At 60.1% G+C, this 19396-nt stretch overlaps 1 protein-coding gene across 2 annotated transcripts in view; it reads left to right on the forward strand.

The window, feature by feature from the left end:
• NOTCH3 (notch receptor 3) overlaps nt 1-19396 on the forward strand; it is a 32167-nt gene continuing 12771 nt past the window's right edge. Inside the window, exons 1-25 of one of the 2 annotated variants that reach the window (XM_034998676.1) lie at nt 1-163; nt 2695-2773; nt 5965-6107; nt 6187-6525; nt 6618-6740; nt 6826-7059; nt 7899-8054; nt 8145-8330; nt 9008-9121; nt 9536-9649; nt 10190-10423; nt 10544-10654; nt 11108-11327; nt 11404-11555; nt 11777-11890; nt 12360-12515; nt 13438-13663; nt 14082-14283; nt 14422-14575; nt 14995-15179; nt 15738-15870; nt 15957-16214; nt 16297-16415; nt 16783-17348; nt 18111-18443. In XM_034998676.1, coding sequence (XP_034854567.1) covers nt 49-163; nt 2695-2773; nt 5965-6107; nt 6187-6525; nt 6618-6740; nt 6826-7059; nt 7899-8054; nt 8145-8330; nt 9008-9121; nt 9536-9649; nt 10190-10423; nt 10544-10654; nt 11108-11327; nt 11404-11555; nt 11777-11890; nt 12360-12515; nt 13438-13663; nt 14082-14283; nt 14422-14575; nt 14995-15179; nt 15738-15870; nt 15957-16214; nt 16297-16415; nt 16783-17348; nt 18111-18443 — 4766 coding nt within the window. In that variant the 5' untranslated portion in view covers nt 1-48. The remainder of the gene's footprint in view (nt 164-2694; nt 2774-5964; nt 6108-6186; nt 6526-6617; nt 6741-6825; nt 7060-7898; nt 8055-8144; nt 8331-9007; nt 9122-9535; nt 9650-10189; nt 10424-10543; nt 10655-11107; nt 11328-11403; nt 11556-11776; nt 11891-12359; nt 12516-13437; nt 13664-14081; nt 14284-14421; nt 14576-14994; nt 15180-15737; nt 15871-15956; nt 16215-16296; nt 16416-16782; nt 17349-18110; nt 18444-19396) is intronic. The other variant, XM_034998677.1, reaches the window with a different exon arrangement.

Below are 19396 nucleotides of genomic sequence, written 5' to 3' on the forward strand. Positions count from 1 at the left end.
CCCAGGGAAGGAGGGAGGAGGGAGGAGGGAGGGTCGCGGCCGGCCGCCATGGGGCCGGGGACCCGGGGCCGCCGCTGCCGCCGCCCGATGTCGCCGCCGCCACCACTGCCGCCCGTGCGGGCGCTGCCCCTGTTGCTACTGCTAGCGGGGCCCGGGGCTGCAGGTGAGGGGCTGGGACCTAGCGGGCGGGACTGGGTGGGTGGGTTGGGGGAGGGTAAGAGCGGAGTTTAAGGACCCCCGAGTCTGGGGCTGGGGGGCTGGCCTAGGAGCCAAGGACCATAACGGGGGCAGGGAGCAGGAGCCCGGGGGCTACGTGCCAGTCCCGGGGGGGGGGGGGGGGGGGCTCAAGGGGGGGAAGGAGTAGGGCCCCAGAGGTCCGCAGAATAGGGGCTCAGGAGCGATTAGAGTTGGGGATGAAGGGACCCAGGAATGAGGGAGTGGGAGCTTGAGGTGCGGGGATCAGGGACGCAAGATCGGGGGGACCAAGAGTCTGGGGCTCGCTCCCAATGCCCGTCGGTCTGGAGTCCTGGGAAGGTCACGATTGGAGCCCAATGCCCCCAGGTTGGGAACCCCTCGCACAAAAGCCCCCCTACACACCCAGGGCTGGCCTGGCCGGGTGGGGGACGGGGAGGGGGCGCGAAGTTCTCGGAGCTCCGAACTCGGGGAAAAACTTCTCAGGCCGGAGCGCCGCAAGACCCGGAGCCGGAGTAGGAGCTGGAGCCACAGCGGCGCCCGCGCCCCTTTCCCCGCCCGCGGCCCCGCTCCCTCCCTTGGCCGCCGGGACCGGGCGGCCACGGGACCCCGCCCCCGTGAGGGGAGGGAAAGGGAGGGCGGGGGGCGCGAGCCCACGTGCTCCTCTCCAGCTCCAGAGCCCCGTCTCCGCAGCCCGAGCCCCTCCCCAGCCGGCCGGGGCCCCCCGCCCCTCCCCCTGCCCGTTCTCCCTTCCCCCGCTTGGGACAATGGCCGCGCCGTCTAGACACCCCCTCCCCCCCGGGCCGGCCTCGCGCTTTCTTTGCCAGACAAAGCGGGACGGGCGGCGGGGCCTGGGCGGGGGCTGCGGGGGCGCACACCCCCAAGGGAGGCCTGGCCGGCGGAAGAGGGGCGCGGGCCGAGAGGCCCTGGCCCGGGGTCCCGGGGAGCCGCTGTGGGCCTCGGCGCTGGGAAGGAAGGGCCTGCACCGCCCAGCCCGGTGCCCGACCGACCGGTGCCCGACCGACCGGGCAGGATCGGGCAGGAGCTGCCGCCCCCGCGGGGCCGGCGCGCACACACGCGGCCTATCACACACTCGCAGGCACACACAGCCCTGGGTCACACATGCAGATGGGGACGTGCGCACACACACGCACACGCACTACACCCGCAGAATGGATACGCAGCTCACACACTAACATACTGGTACGTACAATTACACATGTTCATACGTATCAGGGATCACCAGCCCAAGGCCCTGTACACGCTGCCTGCACACATTCAGACACATGCAGACAGACCCAGGGCATGCCTGCACCCAGTTTATACCCGCAGACAGGCGCATCTAACCCATACGCAGACACACCTGGGAATACACTGGTCCCGCAGAGACACACAGCTGTATACCAGACGAACAGTTCACATGCACGGGCACTCACGACAGATCCAGCATGCACACACACACCCGCGTCCTTCAAGCACACACACATGTCGCTCACATGGCCCACAGTTTGGCGAGGCCCACAGTCTGCATCACGTGGCTCCTAGTGTGAGTTCACAAACCCCCACAGGCCCCTCTCTGGGTGGTAGTGTCCTGTCTGCCTGTCCCCTGAGGAAGGGGACACATGCCATGTTGTCCTATTCTCATGTCCAGCTCAACTTCTGTCTCTCCCTCTCTGTCTCTGTACATCTCAGCCTCTCTGTGTCAGCCTGCGTCTGGTTTCCTTCTTTGTGTCTCCGTTTTTCTCTATCTCCCTCCATCTCTCTCTTTCCATCTCTATCTGTGACACACACACACACACAGTAGCCCCACACCTGCCGGCACACAGTTCTCCACTAGCTCACACCCAGCCGCACCCCAGACCAGTCTGACAGGACAGTTAGACTGCCACACCCCAGAGGGACACAGCCCTCAGGGATGGGGATGCTGGACAGGGCAGCACATGCCTAGTGCAAGATGCTCCTCCCTTCAACCCACACCCTATCCCTGCACCACCCAGTGCTGGCTGTGCATGGGGTACAGGCCTTGGCCCCTCTCACCAGAGCACCATGCAGCTCTGCCCAGCTGGAGTAGATGCCCGACATCAGGGCAAGAAAGACCCATGGCCCCAGGCCTCCTTGCCCCTGCCCTCTCCATTACCCTGGGATTTGGGCACACAGCCCCAGACCTCCCTTTAACACTCAGCACCCTCACTTCCTGCCTCTGCACCCCCCATTCTGGCAGCTTCCTGAGTCCCCACATCTGGCACAAGTCAGCACCTCCTCCTGCCCGCCCTTGCCTTGTGGTTCCCAGGGCTTGAGCTGGCAGGGACAGCTGCAGCCCTAACAGCTGGGGCCGGGGCGGGGGGCCGTGGGAACTGTGGATGCGGGGGCTCCATGCACCCACAGAGACACCCCCAGCCCATTGCAGCTGTTGCCTGGGGGAGGGAAGGATGGGCTCTGTCACTCTGAGCTAGGGTTCCTGGGTGCCTGGTTGACCCCCCACTTTCCTTTGTCCCTACACAGCACCCCCTTGCCTGGACGGGAGCCCGTGTATGAATGGAGGTCGCTGCACCCAGCTGCCCTCCCGGGAGGCTGCCTGCCTGTGAGTGCCTGGCTCTGAGCCATCAGTGGGTCCTGTGTGGGGAGGTTGTCTGTCTTCTCCCGTTGCCTCTGTGTCCACCATGGATGCCTTTACCACATCCTACATGTGTATGGCTTGGGTAACCTCTTGTTTCCCCCCTGGAATCGAGCAGGGTTAAGAACTGAGGAAGGTTAAGAGCAGGGGCTCTGCAATTTGTCTGGCCTGGGTTCAGATCCCACATTGTGTTGCTGACTGCCTGGGACCTAAACCCTTTAAGCTTTTGGTGTCCTGGTCTGGAAAACAGGCACACTAACCCCCACTTCACAGAGTTCTTGGCTGCCTGAGGTCACGTGTAGAGGCCTCTGATGGAGGCAGTTATTATTCAATCAACAGATCTTCAGGGAGCAATGGCTTGGCAGTAATGGGTACACCAATTGCATCCTCCCATGTCTCATCATTTAGTGGTGGGGGTACAGGGGACCTGTAATACAGCCCTGCTCTGTCACTTTCTTGCTCTCTGACCTTGGGTTAGTCACTTCTCTCTGGATCTCATTGCATCTGTGAAATAGAGGTGCTTCTCCCTGGCTTGTGAGCATGAAGGGGTTCAAGAATTCAGTTGTTGGATAACACAGGGAAAGGCAGAGGGTTGGAGTTGCTGAGTGGAGGCTGGGAAAGAACTGAGCAGAGGGAGACAGAACTCAATTTGAATTCTGGGCTCTGGGATACCTTGAGCAAGTGCTTTGAGCTCTCCGAACCTCAGTTTTTGCAACTGGAAAATGGGGCAATCATAGTTCCTCCTTTATGGGGTTGATTGTAAAGATTAAGAGACACTTCATATGATGAACTCAGCATAGTGCTCAGCGTATAGTCTCAAGGTTTTGGGGAAATGCTTGGTTCCTTTTATAATATCGTCATTAGTAATAGTAGCCATTGATTGATTCATTAATGTATTCGTTTATTCAACTACATGTGTGCCATGCTGGGCGGGTCTGGGGTGAATTTTGATCCCGGAGAGCCCCTTCGAAGTTACACACGCACTTTGACTGGAGCCCCACTTGGGCTTACCCAGGTGGGGGCTTAGCCTGGCCGAGCGGGTTCCTCGGGTTGGGAGTCTGCGATGGTGCGGGGTGGGGGAAAGTGTGACTTTATCTGGAGCCACTCACCTGCGAGGCGGAGCCGCCGGGCCCGGCGCCTGCGCAGTGGAGCTCTGCACCTGGAATACAGCCGACAGGTGAATGCTGCCACGGCTGCCCCGCCCCTCAACAGGTGAATCACCAGCGCGCGCGGCTGCCCGGAGCCCGGATTCCCCGGAGTGGAGCGGGCTGTTCCCAGAGCTGGGCCGTGGGAACCACTCCCCACGGGCCCCTCAATCGCCTTCAAGGTTCTAAATACTCGTGTCTTTTCAGGAACGCCCCAGTATGTCACCCCTCCTCGGATCCCCCTTAGCCTCTTCCGTCGTCTCTGTCTCCTAGTCCTCGCCGCAGCCCCTCCCCTCCCGCTGACCCCCAACCAAGTGTGCTCTCCCCCCTGTCGGTTTCCCCCGAAGCCCTGGCTGTGAGGCGGGGCGCGGGCGGAGGCTGGAACCGGCCCGACCGGTCGGCAGGGGAGCGGGGCGCAGAGCGTGGGAACCCGCCCGGGGCGTCGGGAGGGGGCCGCGCGGCCGCGCCCTGCCTGGCGGTGGGACCCGCAGTCCCCGGCGCCCGGCGCAGCGCGCCCCCTCTCGGCGCGCAGTCGTGACGGACGTCCTCGCCCAGCGGGTCTTTGGGGAGGGGGCTGGGAGCCTGGCCTTCCTTTCTTAACACCGTGGGCACCCCTGCCCTGCCGTGTCCTGGCCTGTTTTGCTGGGGGCCGGGGTGGTGGGGGGATTTTGTGGGTGACGCTAGGGACTGAGTCAGCTGCCTGAGGTTAGCCCCAAGCGGCTGGGGCGAGCCAGAGGGAGGAACCGCGCGAGGGGTGGGCAGCGTCGGGGGCGGGGCCTTGGACCCTCTTGCCAGTCCAAACCCTTCCCTCCCACCCCGCCAGTGTCCCTCTGGAGGTTTCCAGTCTCAAGGCCAACCGCCTTATTTCCCTCCTACTCAAGGTTGCCTTGGTGGGTTTGGGGAAGGGTCTGCAGGCCGAAGGACTCTCCACCTCCTCCTCCCGGTGGCAGGAAGGGTTGTATGTGCCTCCAGGAAAGGAGTGGAGGATTTGTGAGAGTTACCCTGTCTGTCCACATGAGAGCTACCCATCTGTGAACTGCGCTGTGGATTTGGGTCTGAATGTTCGCCAGGCCAGTATGTCGAATTGGCTGTCCCGCTGTGTTATCTGTGTATGTTTCTGAGTCTGTCTGTCTGTCTGTGTGTGCCTGAGTGGTTGTCTTCTGGAGTCTGAGACTTTGCATTTGCTAATTCCCTCTGCCTGGAAGGCTCTTCCTCACACAGCCCCATGGCCCCCTCCCTCACCTTCTTCAGTCTGAAAATATCCTGTTTGCCTTTCTTCCTTGCTCATCTCCCTCATCCTGTGTCCTAGTTTCCTGGCTACCATAACAAACCATCAAAAACTGGGTGGTTTACAACAACAGAAATTTATTCTCACAGTTCTGGGGGCCAGAAGTCTGAAATCCAGGTGTTGGCAGCCATGCTGTCTCCAGTGGCCTCTTCCACCTCCTGGCAGCTCCAGGCACTCCTTGCCTTGTGGGGGAAGCACTCCAGGGTCTGCTTCTGTCTTCCACATGGCCTTCTCCTCTTTCTCCCAAATCTCCCTCTGCCAATGGATTTAGGGGCCCATTTGGAAAATTCAGGATGATCTCATCTTGCTATCTGTCACTTAGTTACATCCGCAAAGACTCTTTTTCCAAATAAGGTCAGAATCACAGGTTCTGGGACATGGGCATTTCTTTTCTGGGGCCATCACTCAAAACCCACTGAACTCTTCATGGCCCTTACCGTCCCATGCTGGCATGTTATATAATTCATTATTAGTGTATCTTCTCTTTGCCCAACTTGGCTGTGAGCATAAAGAGGGTGGGGATGACTTTTAATGTATTTGCAACTGTATTCCTATTGCTAAAAACATAGTAGGTACTCAGTGAATATTGGTTGCACGAATGAGCGGGTGTGCCTGTTTGTTGGGCTGTTTGCTTGTGTGTTTCTTGCCTGTCACGTGTGTGTCTGGGATGCACCTGCCCGGTACCACCCTGGTACCGCCCTGTACTAAGCTATCTCTGCCCACAGGTGCCCACCAGGATGGGTGGGCGAGCGGTGCCAGCTGGAAGACCCCTGCCATTCGGGCCCCTGTGCTGGCCGTGGCATCTGCCAGAGCTCCGTGGTGGCAGGCACCGCCCGGTTCTCCTGCCGCTGCCCCCGTGGCTTCCGAGGTAAGGGACGATCTGGAGGGGAGCCCAAGACAGGCAAGGGTGTGAACAGCCTAAGCTCACCCTCTCCTGGTCCCTCTAGGTCCCGACTGCTCCCTGCCGGACCCCTGCCTCAGCAGTCCCTGTACCCATGGTGCCCGCTGCTCGGTGGGGCCCGATGGCCGCTACATCTGCTCCTGCCCACCTGGCTACCAGGGCCGCAGCTGCCGAAGCGACGTGGATGAGTGCCGGGTGGGAGGGCCCTGCCGCCATGGTGGCACCTGCCTCAACACGCCTGGTTCCTTCCGCTGCCAGTGCCCAGCTGGCTACACGGGGCCACTGTGTGAGAACGCTGCGGTGCCCTGCGCCCCCTCGCCGTGCCGCAATGGGGGCACATGTAGACAGAGTGGCGATCTCACCTATGACTGCGCCTGCCTTCCTGGTGAGGGAGCTGTGCCCTGGGGAGGTGGCAGGAGTGCAGGGACCGCGGGCCAGCCTGGCAGTGACCATCTTTGCGTCCCCCTCCCATGCTAGGGTTCGAGGGCCAGAACTGTGAAGTGAATGTGGACGACTGTCCAGGACACCGATGTCTAAATGGGGGGACATGTGTGGATGGCGTCAACACCTACAACTGCCAGTGCCCTCCTGAATGGACAGGTGAGCAGCAGGGCCGGCGACAGCCAGGTGGCAGGCCCTGGGTGGGCAAGCAGCGGGTGTGGACTGGTGCGTCTGTGTGCCACAGGCCAATTCTGCACGGAGGATGTGGACGAATGTCAGCTGCAGCCCAACGCTTGCCACAATGGGGGCACCTGCTTCAACACTCTGGGTGGCCACAGCTGTGTGTGTGTCAATGGCTGGACAGGCGAGAGCTGCAGTCAGAATATCGATGACTGTGCCACGGCTGTGTGCTTCCATGGGGCCACCTGCCATGACCGTGTGGCCTCGTTCTACTGTGCCTGTCCCATGGGCAAGACTGGTGAGTGGCTGTTTTCCTTATAGGCAGCAGGGCGCCGTCGATGGTTCTGCAATGGGGGCAGGGATGGGGTCTGACTCGAGTGTTAGAATGATTATGCTGGAGGCCAGGTTTGGGGTGCAGGGTGAGCCTAGGAGGGGCCTAAGCAGAGGCTGGCCCACAGTCCAGGGCAGTAGCCGTGGGAACAGAGAGCTATCCTGTGACTGAGAAGGAGACGGGACCTCTGCAAGTGGCAGAGGTCAGGGAAAGTGTTTGGGAGGGGGACTTGGCTATGGAGGGCAGGGCATGTCAGGCAGAGGATACTGCAGAAGCAAAGGCTTGAGGGTCTATAATCAGAAAAGGAGTCTACAGATTTTAAAACAATATGTGGCTGTTCCCAACTCATTTACAAATGGTTCAGAAAAATAAAAAATAGGTAAGGCTTTTTTTTTTTTAAAGATTTTATTTATTTATTTGAGACAGAATGAGAGAGAGAGAGAGCACATGAGAGGGGGGAGGGTCAGAGGGAGAAGCAGGCTCCCCGCTGAGCAGGGAGCCCGATGCGGGACTCGATCCCGGGACTCCAGGACCATGACCTGAGCCGAAGGCAGTCGCTTAACCGACTGAGCCACCCAGGCGCCCCAGAAAATAGGTAAAGCTTAACAAGAGTTGAATCTAGGTGGTGGGCGTATGAATCAACTTTGCAGTACGTTTGACAGTTTTCATCGTAAATTGTTGGGGAAGATAGCTACTAAATGCACTGCAGGTTAATAAAGACAAAACACAAAACGATATGTGGGGCATGTGGGACATTTGGGCAGAGCTGGAGGGTCCACCCTTGGACTCTGCCTACCCCTTTTCAGGGCTTCTGTGTCATCTGGATGACGCTTGCGTCAGCAACCCCTGTCACGAGGATGCTATCTGCGACACGAACCCCGTGAATGGCCGGGCCATCTGCACCTGTCCACCAGGCTTCACCGGCGGGGCATGTGACCAGGATGTGGATGAGTGCTCCATTGGTGAGGGGGGTGCGGTCCGAGAGTTGGGAGGGAGGGGAGAGGCAGGTCCTTAGCCACCCACACTCACACTGGCGATGCCCACTCCTGCAGGTGCCAACCCATGTGAGCACCTGGGCCGGTGCGTGAACACACAGGGCTCGTTCCTGTGCCAGTGCGGCCGTGGCTACACTGGCCCGCGCTGTGAGACCGACGTCAACGAGTGCCTATCCGGGCCCTGCCGCAACCAGGCCACGTGCCTCGACCGCATAGGCCAGTTCACCTGCATCTGCATGGCAGGTGCGTGGTGGGTGTGGCCGGGGCGGTGGGCGAGGCTGGGGCGGAGCCGAAGCTGGGGGCGAGGCAAGGGAAGCCTGCAGGCCACACACCCCCACCTCCCTTCTGGGTGAAACTGTGTCTGGAACGGGACCCTGAGACGAGGTGGAGGCTGGGCCATAGCAGAATCTTTGTGCGAGGCTGGGGCCATGGTCAAATGGAGTCTGTAGAACCTCAGATGGGCTGGGAGTGGAGTCTGTGCCTTAGGACCCACTGGGGCGGGGGGAGATGATATGAGGGTGGGACCAGGAGCTGCAGTGGGTCAAGGTGGAGCCTGCAGACCATCTTTCCCTAACGCTGGGGTGGGATTGAGGCTGGGCCCAAGGTTATAGTGGGCCCTGGGGCTGGTAGCTGAGGACCTGGTAGAGTGTGAGGACTACAGAGGGAGGAAGGTGGTCTGAAGGCAAGGCCCATATGGAATCACATAAGCCTTGGACCAGTTGGATCCACAGCGGGGTGAGGATGAGGCCACTCATGAGGCCAAAAGCTGAATCTGGGATTGGGCTGGTGGGTGGGGGGCAAGGCCAAGCAAGGCTCAGGGGAGCTCTCTATGGGTGGGAAAGGGAGTACCTTCCCATTTGCTCTCCCTTTATAGAAGAGGCTAAGCCCCACTGCTCTAATCCTCCTCCCTCACTCCCTAGGCTTTACAGGCACCTATTGTGAGGTGGACATGGATGAGTGTCAAAGCAGCCCGTGTGTCAATGGTGGGGTCTGCAAGGACAGAGTCAACGGCTTCAGCTGCACCTGCCCCTCAGGTGAGGATGCTGGGCCAGAGAGCCTGAAAAAGACAGGTCCCTGCAGAGGCAAAGGCTCTAGGGGAGCCTGTAAGACCATGCTAGTGGATAACTGTCATAACAGAAACCACATACTATGAAAGACATTGAAATTAATTTAAAACTAAGTTGGGGCGCCTGGGTGGCTCAGTTGGTTAAGCATCTGATTCTTGATCTCAGCTCAGGTCTTGATCTCAGGGTTGTGATTTCAAGCCCTGCGTTGGGCTCCACGCTGGGCATGGAGCCTATTTAAAACACAAACAGACAAAAAAACACACATACAAAAAACTAAGTAAATGATCATCCCACTCATCCCACCCAAACAAGGCAGGGCTGGCAGGGGGTGACTTCTCTGACCCTATCCGGGCCTCTGCCCATCCCACTCCCCGCCCTAAGGCTTCAGTGGGGCCATGTGTCAGCTGGATGTGGATGAGTGCGCAAGCACACCCTGCCGGAATGGAGCCAAGTGCGTGGACCAGCCCGATGGCTACGAATGCCGCTGTGCAGAGGGTGAGAGAGGGCCAGTGACAGGCCAGCAAGAGTCTGGAGACGGGGCAAGGGAGGGGGAAGGCAAATAACAGCCTTGGGGAAAATTTGGGGGCGGGGCTGCAGCAAGGCACGAGTAGAGCCAATGACAGAGCCATGGGAGGGAGCCAATGATGGATGTAAGCCCTGGTAAGACTAGGGGTGGGGCCAGTGGGGTGCACCTTGGTAGAGGGGGCGTGTCCAAATCCCTCTATCTCCAGGCACTTCCCATGTGTCCCCATTTCCAGTCCAGAGTGGAGAGTGAGGCGGAACAGGGCTGATAATGTAAGGATTGGAGGCGGGGTTACGGTTGGGGATGGGATTTATCTGTGAAAGTGTCTTGGCCAGGGGCGAGTCCTGGAGCTTGTGGCTGGATGGAGTTAGGGGGCGGGGCCTGAATTGAGCCCACCTCCTGCTGGCTAGGTGGGCGGGGCCTGAGGTAGAGCTGGGCCAGGATTGGGCTGAGGCCACGGCTGTGGGCAGGACCTTGGCACGTGGGTGGAGCCTGACCCTTTGGTCCTCCAGGCTTCGAGGGCACGCTGTGTGAGCGCAACGTGGACGACTGCTCCCCGGACCCGTGCCACCATGGGCGCTGTGTGGACGGCATTGCCAGCTTCTCGTGTGCCTGCGCCCCGGGATACACAGGCACGCGCTGTGAGAGCCAGGTGGACGAGTGCCGCAGCCAGCCCTGCCGCCACGGGGGCAAATGTCTAGACTTGGTGGACAAATATCTCTGCCGCTGCCCTCCTGGCACCACAGGTGGGGCTGGAGGCTGGGCTGGGGCAGAAACAGTACATCTGGAAGGGCACAGAGGGCTTGGGAATGGTGCTCCTGGTGGGGCTCACTGGTGGCTTCCCCTGCGGTGTTCCCCCTCCCCAGGAGTGAACTGCGAGGTGAACATTGATGACTGTGCCAGCAACCCCTGCACCTTTGGAGTCTGCCGGGATGGCATCAACCGCTATGACTGTGTCTGCCAGCCTGGCTTCACAGGTGGGCAAGTGGCTGCCATGGGGAGAGGGTCTTTATTGGGTGAGAGGGTGAGGGTGAAATCACCCTATTCTTGGCTGAGTTTGCCCCTCTCTTTGCATTCGCTTGTCCAATGAGATTGTCCACACTTAGCCCTGCGGTTGTGCTCTCTCCCACTGGCCTGAGGTCGTCCCCATATCAGCTCAAGGTTATCTTGGAACACACATGAGGGTGTCCAGTCTCAGGGATGGGGGTGTTTCTGCAGGGGGCCAAAGTAATCCTTGGTGAAAATGAAGGTGACTTCATGTAAGTTTGGGCACGAGTATGATCTGGGGCAAGGCAGCTCTGGGTTGAGGAGGTGGCTGTCTTAATTTGTACAAGAGCTGATGTGTTATGAAATGAGGTTGTTCTTGCTCAAGGGCCATGCTAAATTCAGCAAGGTTGCCTTTCCCTGTTGGCACCATCGCCCTTGTCCAGGGATGAAGTTGCCTTCGTGCTCTCCAGGGCCCCTTTGCAACGTGGAGATCAACGAGTGTGCGTCCAGTCCGTGCGGTGATGGAGGTTCCTGTATGGATGGGGAAAATGGCTTCCACTGCCTCTGCCCTCCCGGCTCCCTGCCCCCACTCTGCCTCCCCCCGAGCCATCCCTGTGCCCAAGAACCTTGCAGTCATGGTGTCTGCCACGATGCACCCGGAGGGTGAGGCTCCTCCCCAGCCCCTGACCCCCTGCTGCCTCCCTGCCCACGGGCATTCCCTGACTGCCTTCCCCTCCAGGTTCCGCTGTGTGTGTGAGCCTGGCTGGAGTGGTCCCCGATGCAGCCAGAGCCTTGCTCGAGATGCCTGCGAATCGCAGCCCTGCCAGTCCGGCGGCACCTGCACCAGTGATGGAATGGGCTTCCATTGTACCTGTCCCCCTGGTGTCCAGGGTGTGTTCCCACCCCAGGCTCTCCCTCCCCACTTCTTCCTGCTCATTTCCTTTCTGCTCCACTCTCCCTCCTCTACATTTGCCTTTTTTTTTCCCTTTCCCTCTGCCGGCCCCCCTCCCCCGCCCCAGGAGCCTTGGAGGTGGGTATCAAGGTGGGGACCCTGGAGGGAGATGGGGACAAGGAATCTGTCAAGACCGTCTCACTCTGCCTGCCCACCACAGGCCGTCAGTGTGAGCTGCCATCCCCCTGTGCCCCGAACCCCTGTGAGCACGGGGGCCACTGTGAGTCTGCCCCGGGCCAGCTGCCTGTCTGCTCCTGCCCCCCTGGCTGGCAAGGTACACCACTTGCTCCTTCCTCCTCCTCCTCTCCTTCACCTCCTCTGCACCCCGCTGCATACTGGGTGGTGCTGGGGACCCAGAGGGAAACGTACCCTTGGCTCTGTCTTTTGAGGGGGCTTCTTTTTAGGAAGGGACCGAGCTGGACACGGACACCTGCAGCCTGTGTGGTCAGTTCTGGAGAAGACGAACGGATATGGTGGTGGGGAAGCTAGGACTCAGGCGGAGGGTTTGGGGACAGCTTCCTGGAGGGGCAGACCTCATCAGAATGCATTCACTACTCACTTAAATAAGGGGAAGGCAGTTTGGGAACCGCATGTGCAAAACACCCAGAGGCAAATGACCGCATATCTTGTATTCACCCACCTCAGCCTTCTTACCCACCTCAGGTTCTTCCTGAGTGCCAGGTACTCTCAGGCCCTACCCTGCACCCTCTAACCCTAGATGTTACCTTGCTCCCCATCCCCAGGCCCACGATGCCAGCAGGATGTGGATGAATGTGCTGGCCCCTCACCCTGTGGCTCCCACGGTACCTGCACCAACCTGGAGGGGAGTTTCAGCTGTACCTGCCATAGGGGGTATAGTGGCCCTTCCTGTGATCAGGACATCGATGACTGTGACCCCAGTGAGTTCAGGGGAGCCCCCAGGGGTGCTGCTCTAGAGAACATGTTCCTCAAGCCCATACTGTGTACCCAGAACTGAGCTTTCATCTTCATACTTCTCTTAACTTTTCCCATTTTATTCTTGAAAACCGAGGCCCCAAAGAGGTTAGGTGACTTGCCCAAGGTTGTGAAGCAAGAGGGATGAGGTGGGATTGGAGCCCAGGTCTGTCTGAAGCCCGTAGACTGCCTCTGGCAACAAGCAAGTTAACATTATGTGTCAAGTATGACATAATAGGCCCCCAGTGAGTCCTCCTGGAGCATTAATAGACCAGTAACGCAAGCCACATAGATACTTAAAATTTTTCTAGTAGCCACGTTGAAAAAGTAAAAAAAAAAAAAAAAAAAAAAATTAAATTTAATAATATTTTTTTATTTAAACTAATATATAAAAATGTTATCTTGACATGTAATCAATATAAAATTATTGAGATATTTTACATTCATTTTTTTTCATACTAAATCTTCAAAATCAGAAATCGAGGGTTTATTTTTCACTTATAGCACATCCCAATTTGGGCCAGCCACATGTCAAGGGCTTAGTAGCCACACATGGCCAATGGCCACCATACTGGCGGGCATAGGTCTGGAGGAGGCCTTCTGTGCTGTGCCCAGCAATTAAATAGACACAATAGCAGCATGTGCTTGGCAGCTCAAAGGGACCTTTTGGCTCCCCTATCTCTCTCCTCCTTGCACATAGGTGAGGTTTCCAGATAAGGGAGGAGATGAGGCCACAGAGGGGACAGAATTTGATCCCTCTGATCAAACGTGCCCCTCCCAGTTAAGCCTGGTTTCCTCCTGATTCCCTGCTATGAAAGGCATGGTTGGGTCAGGTTGGGCTGATGGGGGGTGAAGGGTATGACCAGACCTTCTCCCTTTGGACCTTAGACCCCTGCCTGAATGGTGGCTCCTGTCAGGATGGCGTGGGCTCCTTTTCGTGCTCCTGCCTCCCTGGCTTCGCTGGTCCCCGTTGTGCCCGAGATGTGGACGAGTGTCTCAGCAGCCCCTGTGGCCCGGGCACCTGCACCGACCATGTGGCCTCCTTTACCTGCACGTGCCCACCTGGTTATGGAGGTTTCCACTGTGAAAAGGACCTACCGGACTGCAGCCCCAGGTGTGTGGGGCCTCTACCGGGAGCTTAGGGACCCTGGCATCGGATGGGGTGTGGAACATGAGAAGGGGTGGGGACAGGAAGGGGGTTCTCGGCGTGGCACCCACCTCACAGCTCTGATTCGTGATGGAGCAATGTCCGGGAAGGGTCAGAGCATCTGTTTGGAGGTCACCTTAGAGATGCTGGTTCCTAAGGGAGTGAGGCCAGGCCAGGCCAGAGCCTCCACGTGTCTCCCACCTTAGGTCTGAAGTACTTGGTAAATTGGGGCTAAGGGAGAGGAAGGGGCGGGACCTCTGCTGGGGCTGCGGCTTCTTGTGGCAGGTAGGGGTCAGAGAGGAGTGCCCTCTCCACGCGGGGAGGGGCCGGGAAGGCGGGGCCTGCATGGGGGCGGAGCCTGACCCCTCCCTCCCTTCCCCTCCAGCTCCTGCTTCCATGGCGGGACCTGCGTGGACGGCGTGAGCTCGTTCAGCTGCCAGTGCCGCCCGGGCTACACTGGCGCACACTGCCAGCACGAGGCCGACCCCTGCCTCTCTCGGCCCTGTCTGCACGGGGGCGTCTGCACTGCTGCCCACCCTGGCTTCCGCTGCACCTGCCCGGAGGGCTTCACTGGCACGCAGTGCCAGGTGGGCGGGGTCACCGGGGGCCCCGAGGAGGAATTTGGAGGGCTGTTCTGGGGTAGGGGCCTGCCCGAGACCCTGGAGAAGCTGGGGTGCGGCTCCTCGGGAGTCCTCGAGTGCTGACGCTGACAACTTGCCCTCCAGACGCTGGTAGACTGGTGCAGCCGCGCGCCCTGTCAGAACGGGGGTCGCTGCGCCCCGACCGGGGCCACCTTCTACTGCCTTTGCCCTCCGGGGTGGAGCGGCCGCCTCTGTGACATCCGGAGTGTGCCCTGCAGGGAGGCCGCAGCCCAGCTCGGTGAGGGGGAGCACAGAGGCGGGGTGTGGGGCTCCGGAGGGGGCGTGTGCACACCTTGCTAATGTGAATACAGTAAGGTATGGCAGAGCGTGCGGGCGGGATGGGGTGTGTGGCTGAGTGTTGGTGGATGTGTAACGTGGCACAGCTGGTCAGGGCCAGGATGGTGTATGCCTCGGTCACCACGAGGTAGCGGGATGATGTCGGTGATGCCATGTGTGACCGAGCTAGTGCGCGCAGCAGAGGTGTGGGTATGTGTCGGTGACTGAGCCCGTGCCAGTTTGGGGGGTGGCTGTATGACAACCCGATGGGGTGTGCGTGAGACCCTGGTGACTGATGGCCGCAGGGATGTTCAGTGATGCTGGGAGCGATGCCGGCAGGGAGGGGCAAACCCGTGCCTGATCCGGCTCTCCTCTGCGCAGGGGTACGGCTGGAAGAGCTGTGTCAGACAGGTGGGCGGTGTGTGGATAAGGACAATTCCCACTACTGCGTGTGCCCAGAAGGCCGCACGGGCAGCCACTGTGAGCAGGAGGTGGACCCCTGCTTGGCCCAGCCCTGCCAACATGGGGGCACCTGCCGAGGCTACGTGGGGGGTTATGTGTGTGAGGTAAGGGGCACCCAGAGTCGGGGAGAGGGGAGCTCGTCATGCTGGGTGTGTCTGCACACACATTGCCGTGTATCTGTGACCTGGTGTGGGTGTGTCTCTCTAGGCATGTCTGGGTTTTTGCTTTTGTGTCTCTGGGTATAATCTTGTGGGTGTATTTCTTGGTTGATCTGAGGGACTTTCTGTGTGTCTGGGTGTGCCTCTGTCTTTGGTTGTTTCCTGGATGTATCTATCCCTCTGTGCGCCCCGTCTTTGGGGTATGAATGCACGTGCCGGTGTCCGAGTGCATCTCTGGTTGTATGTGCATGGGGAACATCTGGGCCTCTGGATGGTTCTCCTGTGTGTCCCTTTGCACTGGCTGTGTCTCCAGCCCTCTGTGTCTGGGTGTCCTCTGTGAGTGGGTGTGTTTCCTTGTACTTGTGTGTGTGTGTTTCTGCGCACAGGGCAGTCCTCTGTGTGTTGGATGAGACTGTATGTCCTTTTGTCCTGTGATCTCTGTGTCTTCATGGGGAGTATCGGTGTCCCTCTGGGCTTAGAGGTCCCTGTCTCACATCACTGCAGTGTCCAGCTGGCTACACGGGGGACAACTGTGAGGATGATGTAGACGAGTGTGCCTCCCAGCCCTGCCAGCACGGTGGCTTCTGCATTGACCTTGTGGCCCGCTATCTCTGCTCCTGCCCCCCAGGAACACTGGGTATGCCAGGGCCAGGGTTGGGGCACAGGGTGGGAGGCTGGGTCTCCATCCCCTCCTGACTGCTCCCCCACCCTCCCTTCCCCAAGGCGTGCTCTGTGAGATTAATGAGGACGACTGTGGCCCAGGCCCACCCCTGGACCAGGGCCCCCGGTGCCTGCACAATGGTACCTGTGTGGACCTGGTGGGTGGCTTCCGCTGCACCTGCCCCCCCGGGTACACTGGCTTGCGCTGTGAGGCGGACATCAATGAGTGTCACCCGGGTGCCTGCCATGATGCACACACTCGGGATTGTCTGCAGGACCTAGGTGGGGGCTTCCGCTGCATTTGCCGAGCAGGCTTCACAGGTAAGCATGGGAGAGGCGGCTGCCCTGGGACCCTGCCTGTGTGCCTACGCTGTGGCTGATCCGCTAGCTCCTGCTTGTCTAGGTCCCCGCTGTCAGACTGTCCTGTCTCCCTGCGAGTCCCAGCCGTGCCAGCACGGAGGCCAGTGCCGTCCCAGCCCAGGCCCTGGGGGTGTGCTGACATTTACCTGTCACTGCATTCCGGTAGGTCACATCGGTGTCTCTGGGGGAGGAGTGCGAGCATGGCCTCGCTGGAGGGCGTGGCTTTAGGGGAGAAGAGGTGGAAGGGAAGGGGGTTCCTGAGAAATACTGAAAATACCTGGAGAGAGAGAGAGTGTGTGTGTCTTTGGGGGCAGGGAGGCACTGGGGTTTGGAGACCTGGCCTCCTGGGGAAGGCGGGGCTTTTCTGCAAGGTGGGGCCTCCAGTGGGCAAGGGAGAGGTTGGGCGGGACCGGGGAGATTGGAGGCTCAACCTTCTCAAGCCTTGACCCCCTATCCTCCCCCCTCTCTCTTCTCCTCCCTTCCAAATCCCTCCCTGCCCTCTCTTTCCCCAACCGGATCCCATCTCCAGCCGTTCTGGGGCCCGCGTTGCGAGCGGGTGGCGCGCTCCTGCCGGGAGCTGCAGTGTCCGGCGGGCGTCCCGTGCCAGCAGACGGTCCGTGGGCCGCGCTGCGCCTGTCCCCCCGGGCTGTCGGGGCCCGCCTGCCGGGGCGTGCGGGGGTCGCCGCCGGGGGCCGCCAACGCCAGCTGCGTGGCCTCCCCGTGCCTCCACGGTGGCTCCTGCCGCCCAGCGCCGCTCGCCCCCTTCTTCCGCTGCGCGTGCGCGCCGGGCTGGGCCGGAGCGCGCTGCGAGGCGCCCGCGGCGGCGCCCGAGGCCCCGGAGGAGCCTCTGTGCCCGAGCGCAGCCTGCGAGGCCAAGAGCGGGGACAAGCGCTGTGACCGCGAGTGCAACAGCCCGGGCTGCGGCTGGGACGGCGGCGACTGCTCGCTGAGCGTGGGCGACCCCTGGCGGCAGTGCGCGGCGCTGCAGTGCTGGCGCCTCTTCAACAACAGTCGCTGTGACCCCGCCTGCAGCTCGCCCGCCTGCCTCTATGACAACTTCGATTGCCGCGCGGGCGGCCGCGAGCGCGCCTGCAAGTGAGCCCCTCCGTCTGTCTGTCGTCCCTTTGACCGGTCCTCGGTCTGCGTCTTCTCCGTCCTGTGTCTTCTCCGTCCGTGTGCCACACCTGCCCATCCGTGGGTCCCGCCCCTCTATCCGCCCCTTCACTGACCTGTTCAGTCCACCCTTAGACTGTCTGTTGGATGTCCACTCATTGGCCCCCTCGGTTTCTTCGTGTACCCTGTCTGCCTGGCTGAGTGCTGTTTGTCTGTCTCTGCGGCTCATCTGCCCACCCATGTGCCACTGTTGTCTGTCCCTCCGTCCACACACGACATGACCTTCTCAGTGAGCTTCTCCCTGGCCTCCCCCAGTACTTCCCCTGCTTTATTTTTCTCCTTAGCATTTAATTCCATGTAGCACCGTGTGTGTATGTGTGTGTTTATATTTAGCTTCGACTGATGTGTAATTGAAATGCTGTGTGTTCAGCTGCTCATTCATCTCTCTTAATGTCTGTCTCTGCCCACTGGAATTCCTCCTCTTCCTGGGCAAGGATTTGTGTCTGAGCCATATCCTGGAGGCCTACAGCAGCATCCAACAGACAGCGGGCATCTGTCAGTATTTATTTATGACTAGTTCCTGAAGGAACGGCCGGATTTGCAGAAGGCCTGACACCTGTCGGATGCCTTCTAGCTCTCTGTGCTCTCACCGTCTGTCCCCCTTGTGTCTCCGGAGTCTGGGTGCTCTCCGGTGTGTGTGCAGGGGTGTTGGATGACCCTGACCCCACTCCTCCGCTCCCTCAGCCCAGTGTACGAGAAGTACTGTGCGGACCACTTTGCCGATGGCCGCTGCGACCAGGGCTGCAACACGGAGGAGTGCGGCTGGGACGGGCTGGACTGTGCGGGCGAGGTGCCGGCCCTGCTGGCCCGCGGCGTGCTGGTGCTCACCGTGCTGCTCCCGCCCGAGGAGCTGCTGCGCTCCAGCGCCGACTTCCTGCAGCGGCTCAGCGGCATCCTGCGCACCTCGCTGCGCTTCCGCCTGGACGAACACGGCCAGGCCATGGTCTTCCCTTACCACCGGCCCGGTCCTGGCTCCGAATCCCGGAACCGGCGGGAGCTGGCCCCCGAGGTGATCGGGTGAGTGCTCCACCCTGGAGGAGCCGTGAGGTTCCTTGGGGTGCTGAGCGGGGAGGGGAGGGTCCCTGCTCATCAGGTCTTGTGTGTTTCACTTCCCTTAACATCTTGGGGAGCCTTCCTGTGATGTGACCAGCGCGTCCCACCTTCGGCGCCTCTGTCATTTGGGGTTGGGTCATTCTTTGCTGTGGGGGGTTGTCTTGTGTGCCCCAGGATGCTCAGCAGCAGCGTGCTTGGCCTCCACCCACTCACTACGTGCGGGTGGCAGCCCCCCCCCCCCCCCCCCCCCCCCCCCCCCGCAAGATGTGACAACCAGAAGTGCCTCCGGGTACCGGCAAGGGTCCTCTGGGGAGCAGAGTGGTTAAGGGCATGTGTAGTTTTTGCTTTTTTTTTTTTTTTTTAGAAATGGAAAACAGAATTGTCCTGGTGGTGGCCTGGGAGAGAGGCCAGAAGGGAGGTGTGGCCTCTGAGCGGGGGTGCGGGGGGGGGGGGCGCCTGACAGAGGAGGGCTGGATTCTAGAGATGGAGGACAGGGGCTCTGACAGGGACAGCTGGAAGGGAGGAGTGGATGGAGTCGGGTGGCTGACCTACCAGTCCCTGGATGTTCCCTGGGTGTGGGGATAGGGTATCTGGGGGCGGTGGGGCCGGGGGGGGGGGGGGCGTGTCTCATCAAGATAAGGACACAGGATGTTAAACAGGGGTCACATTCAGGCTTGCAGAATCTGAGGAGTCTGGGGGTATCGTGGAGCCTCCCCCCCCCAGGAGACAGCCAGAGGCTGAAGACATGGACAAGAAAGATAAAAGGGTGTTGAAGCCATGGGAGGAACTCAGAGAAGTGGAGACAGAAGAATGATCTGGGGACATTGAGACCTAAGGATTGGTTGAGGGAAATCAGCTCAAAAAAGAGGAGAAGGAGTAGCCAGAGAGATAGGAGGAGAACTGAGCCATGCGGCACT

Source organism: Mirounga leonina, unplaced genomic scaffold, assembly GCF_011800145.1.
Source record: "Mirounga leonina isolate KUSES-001 unplaced genomic scaffold, KU_Mleo_1.0 Mir_94, whole genome shotgun sequence".
In the NCBI taxonomy this organism is placed as follows: Eukaryota; Metazoa; Chordata; class Mammalia; order Carnivora; family Phocidae; genus Mirounga; species Mirounga leonina.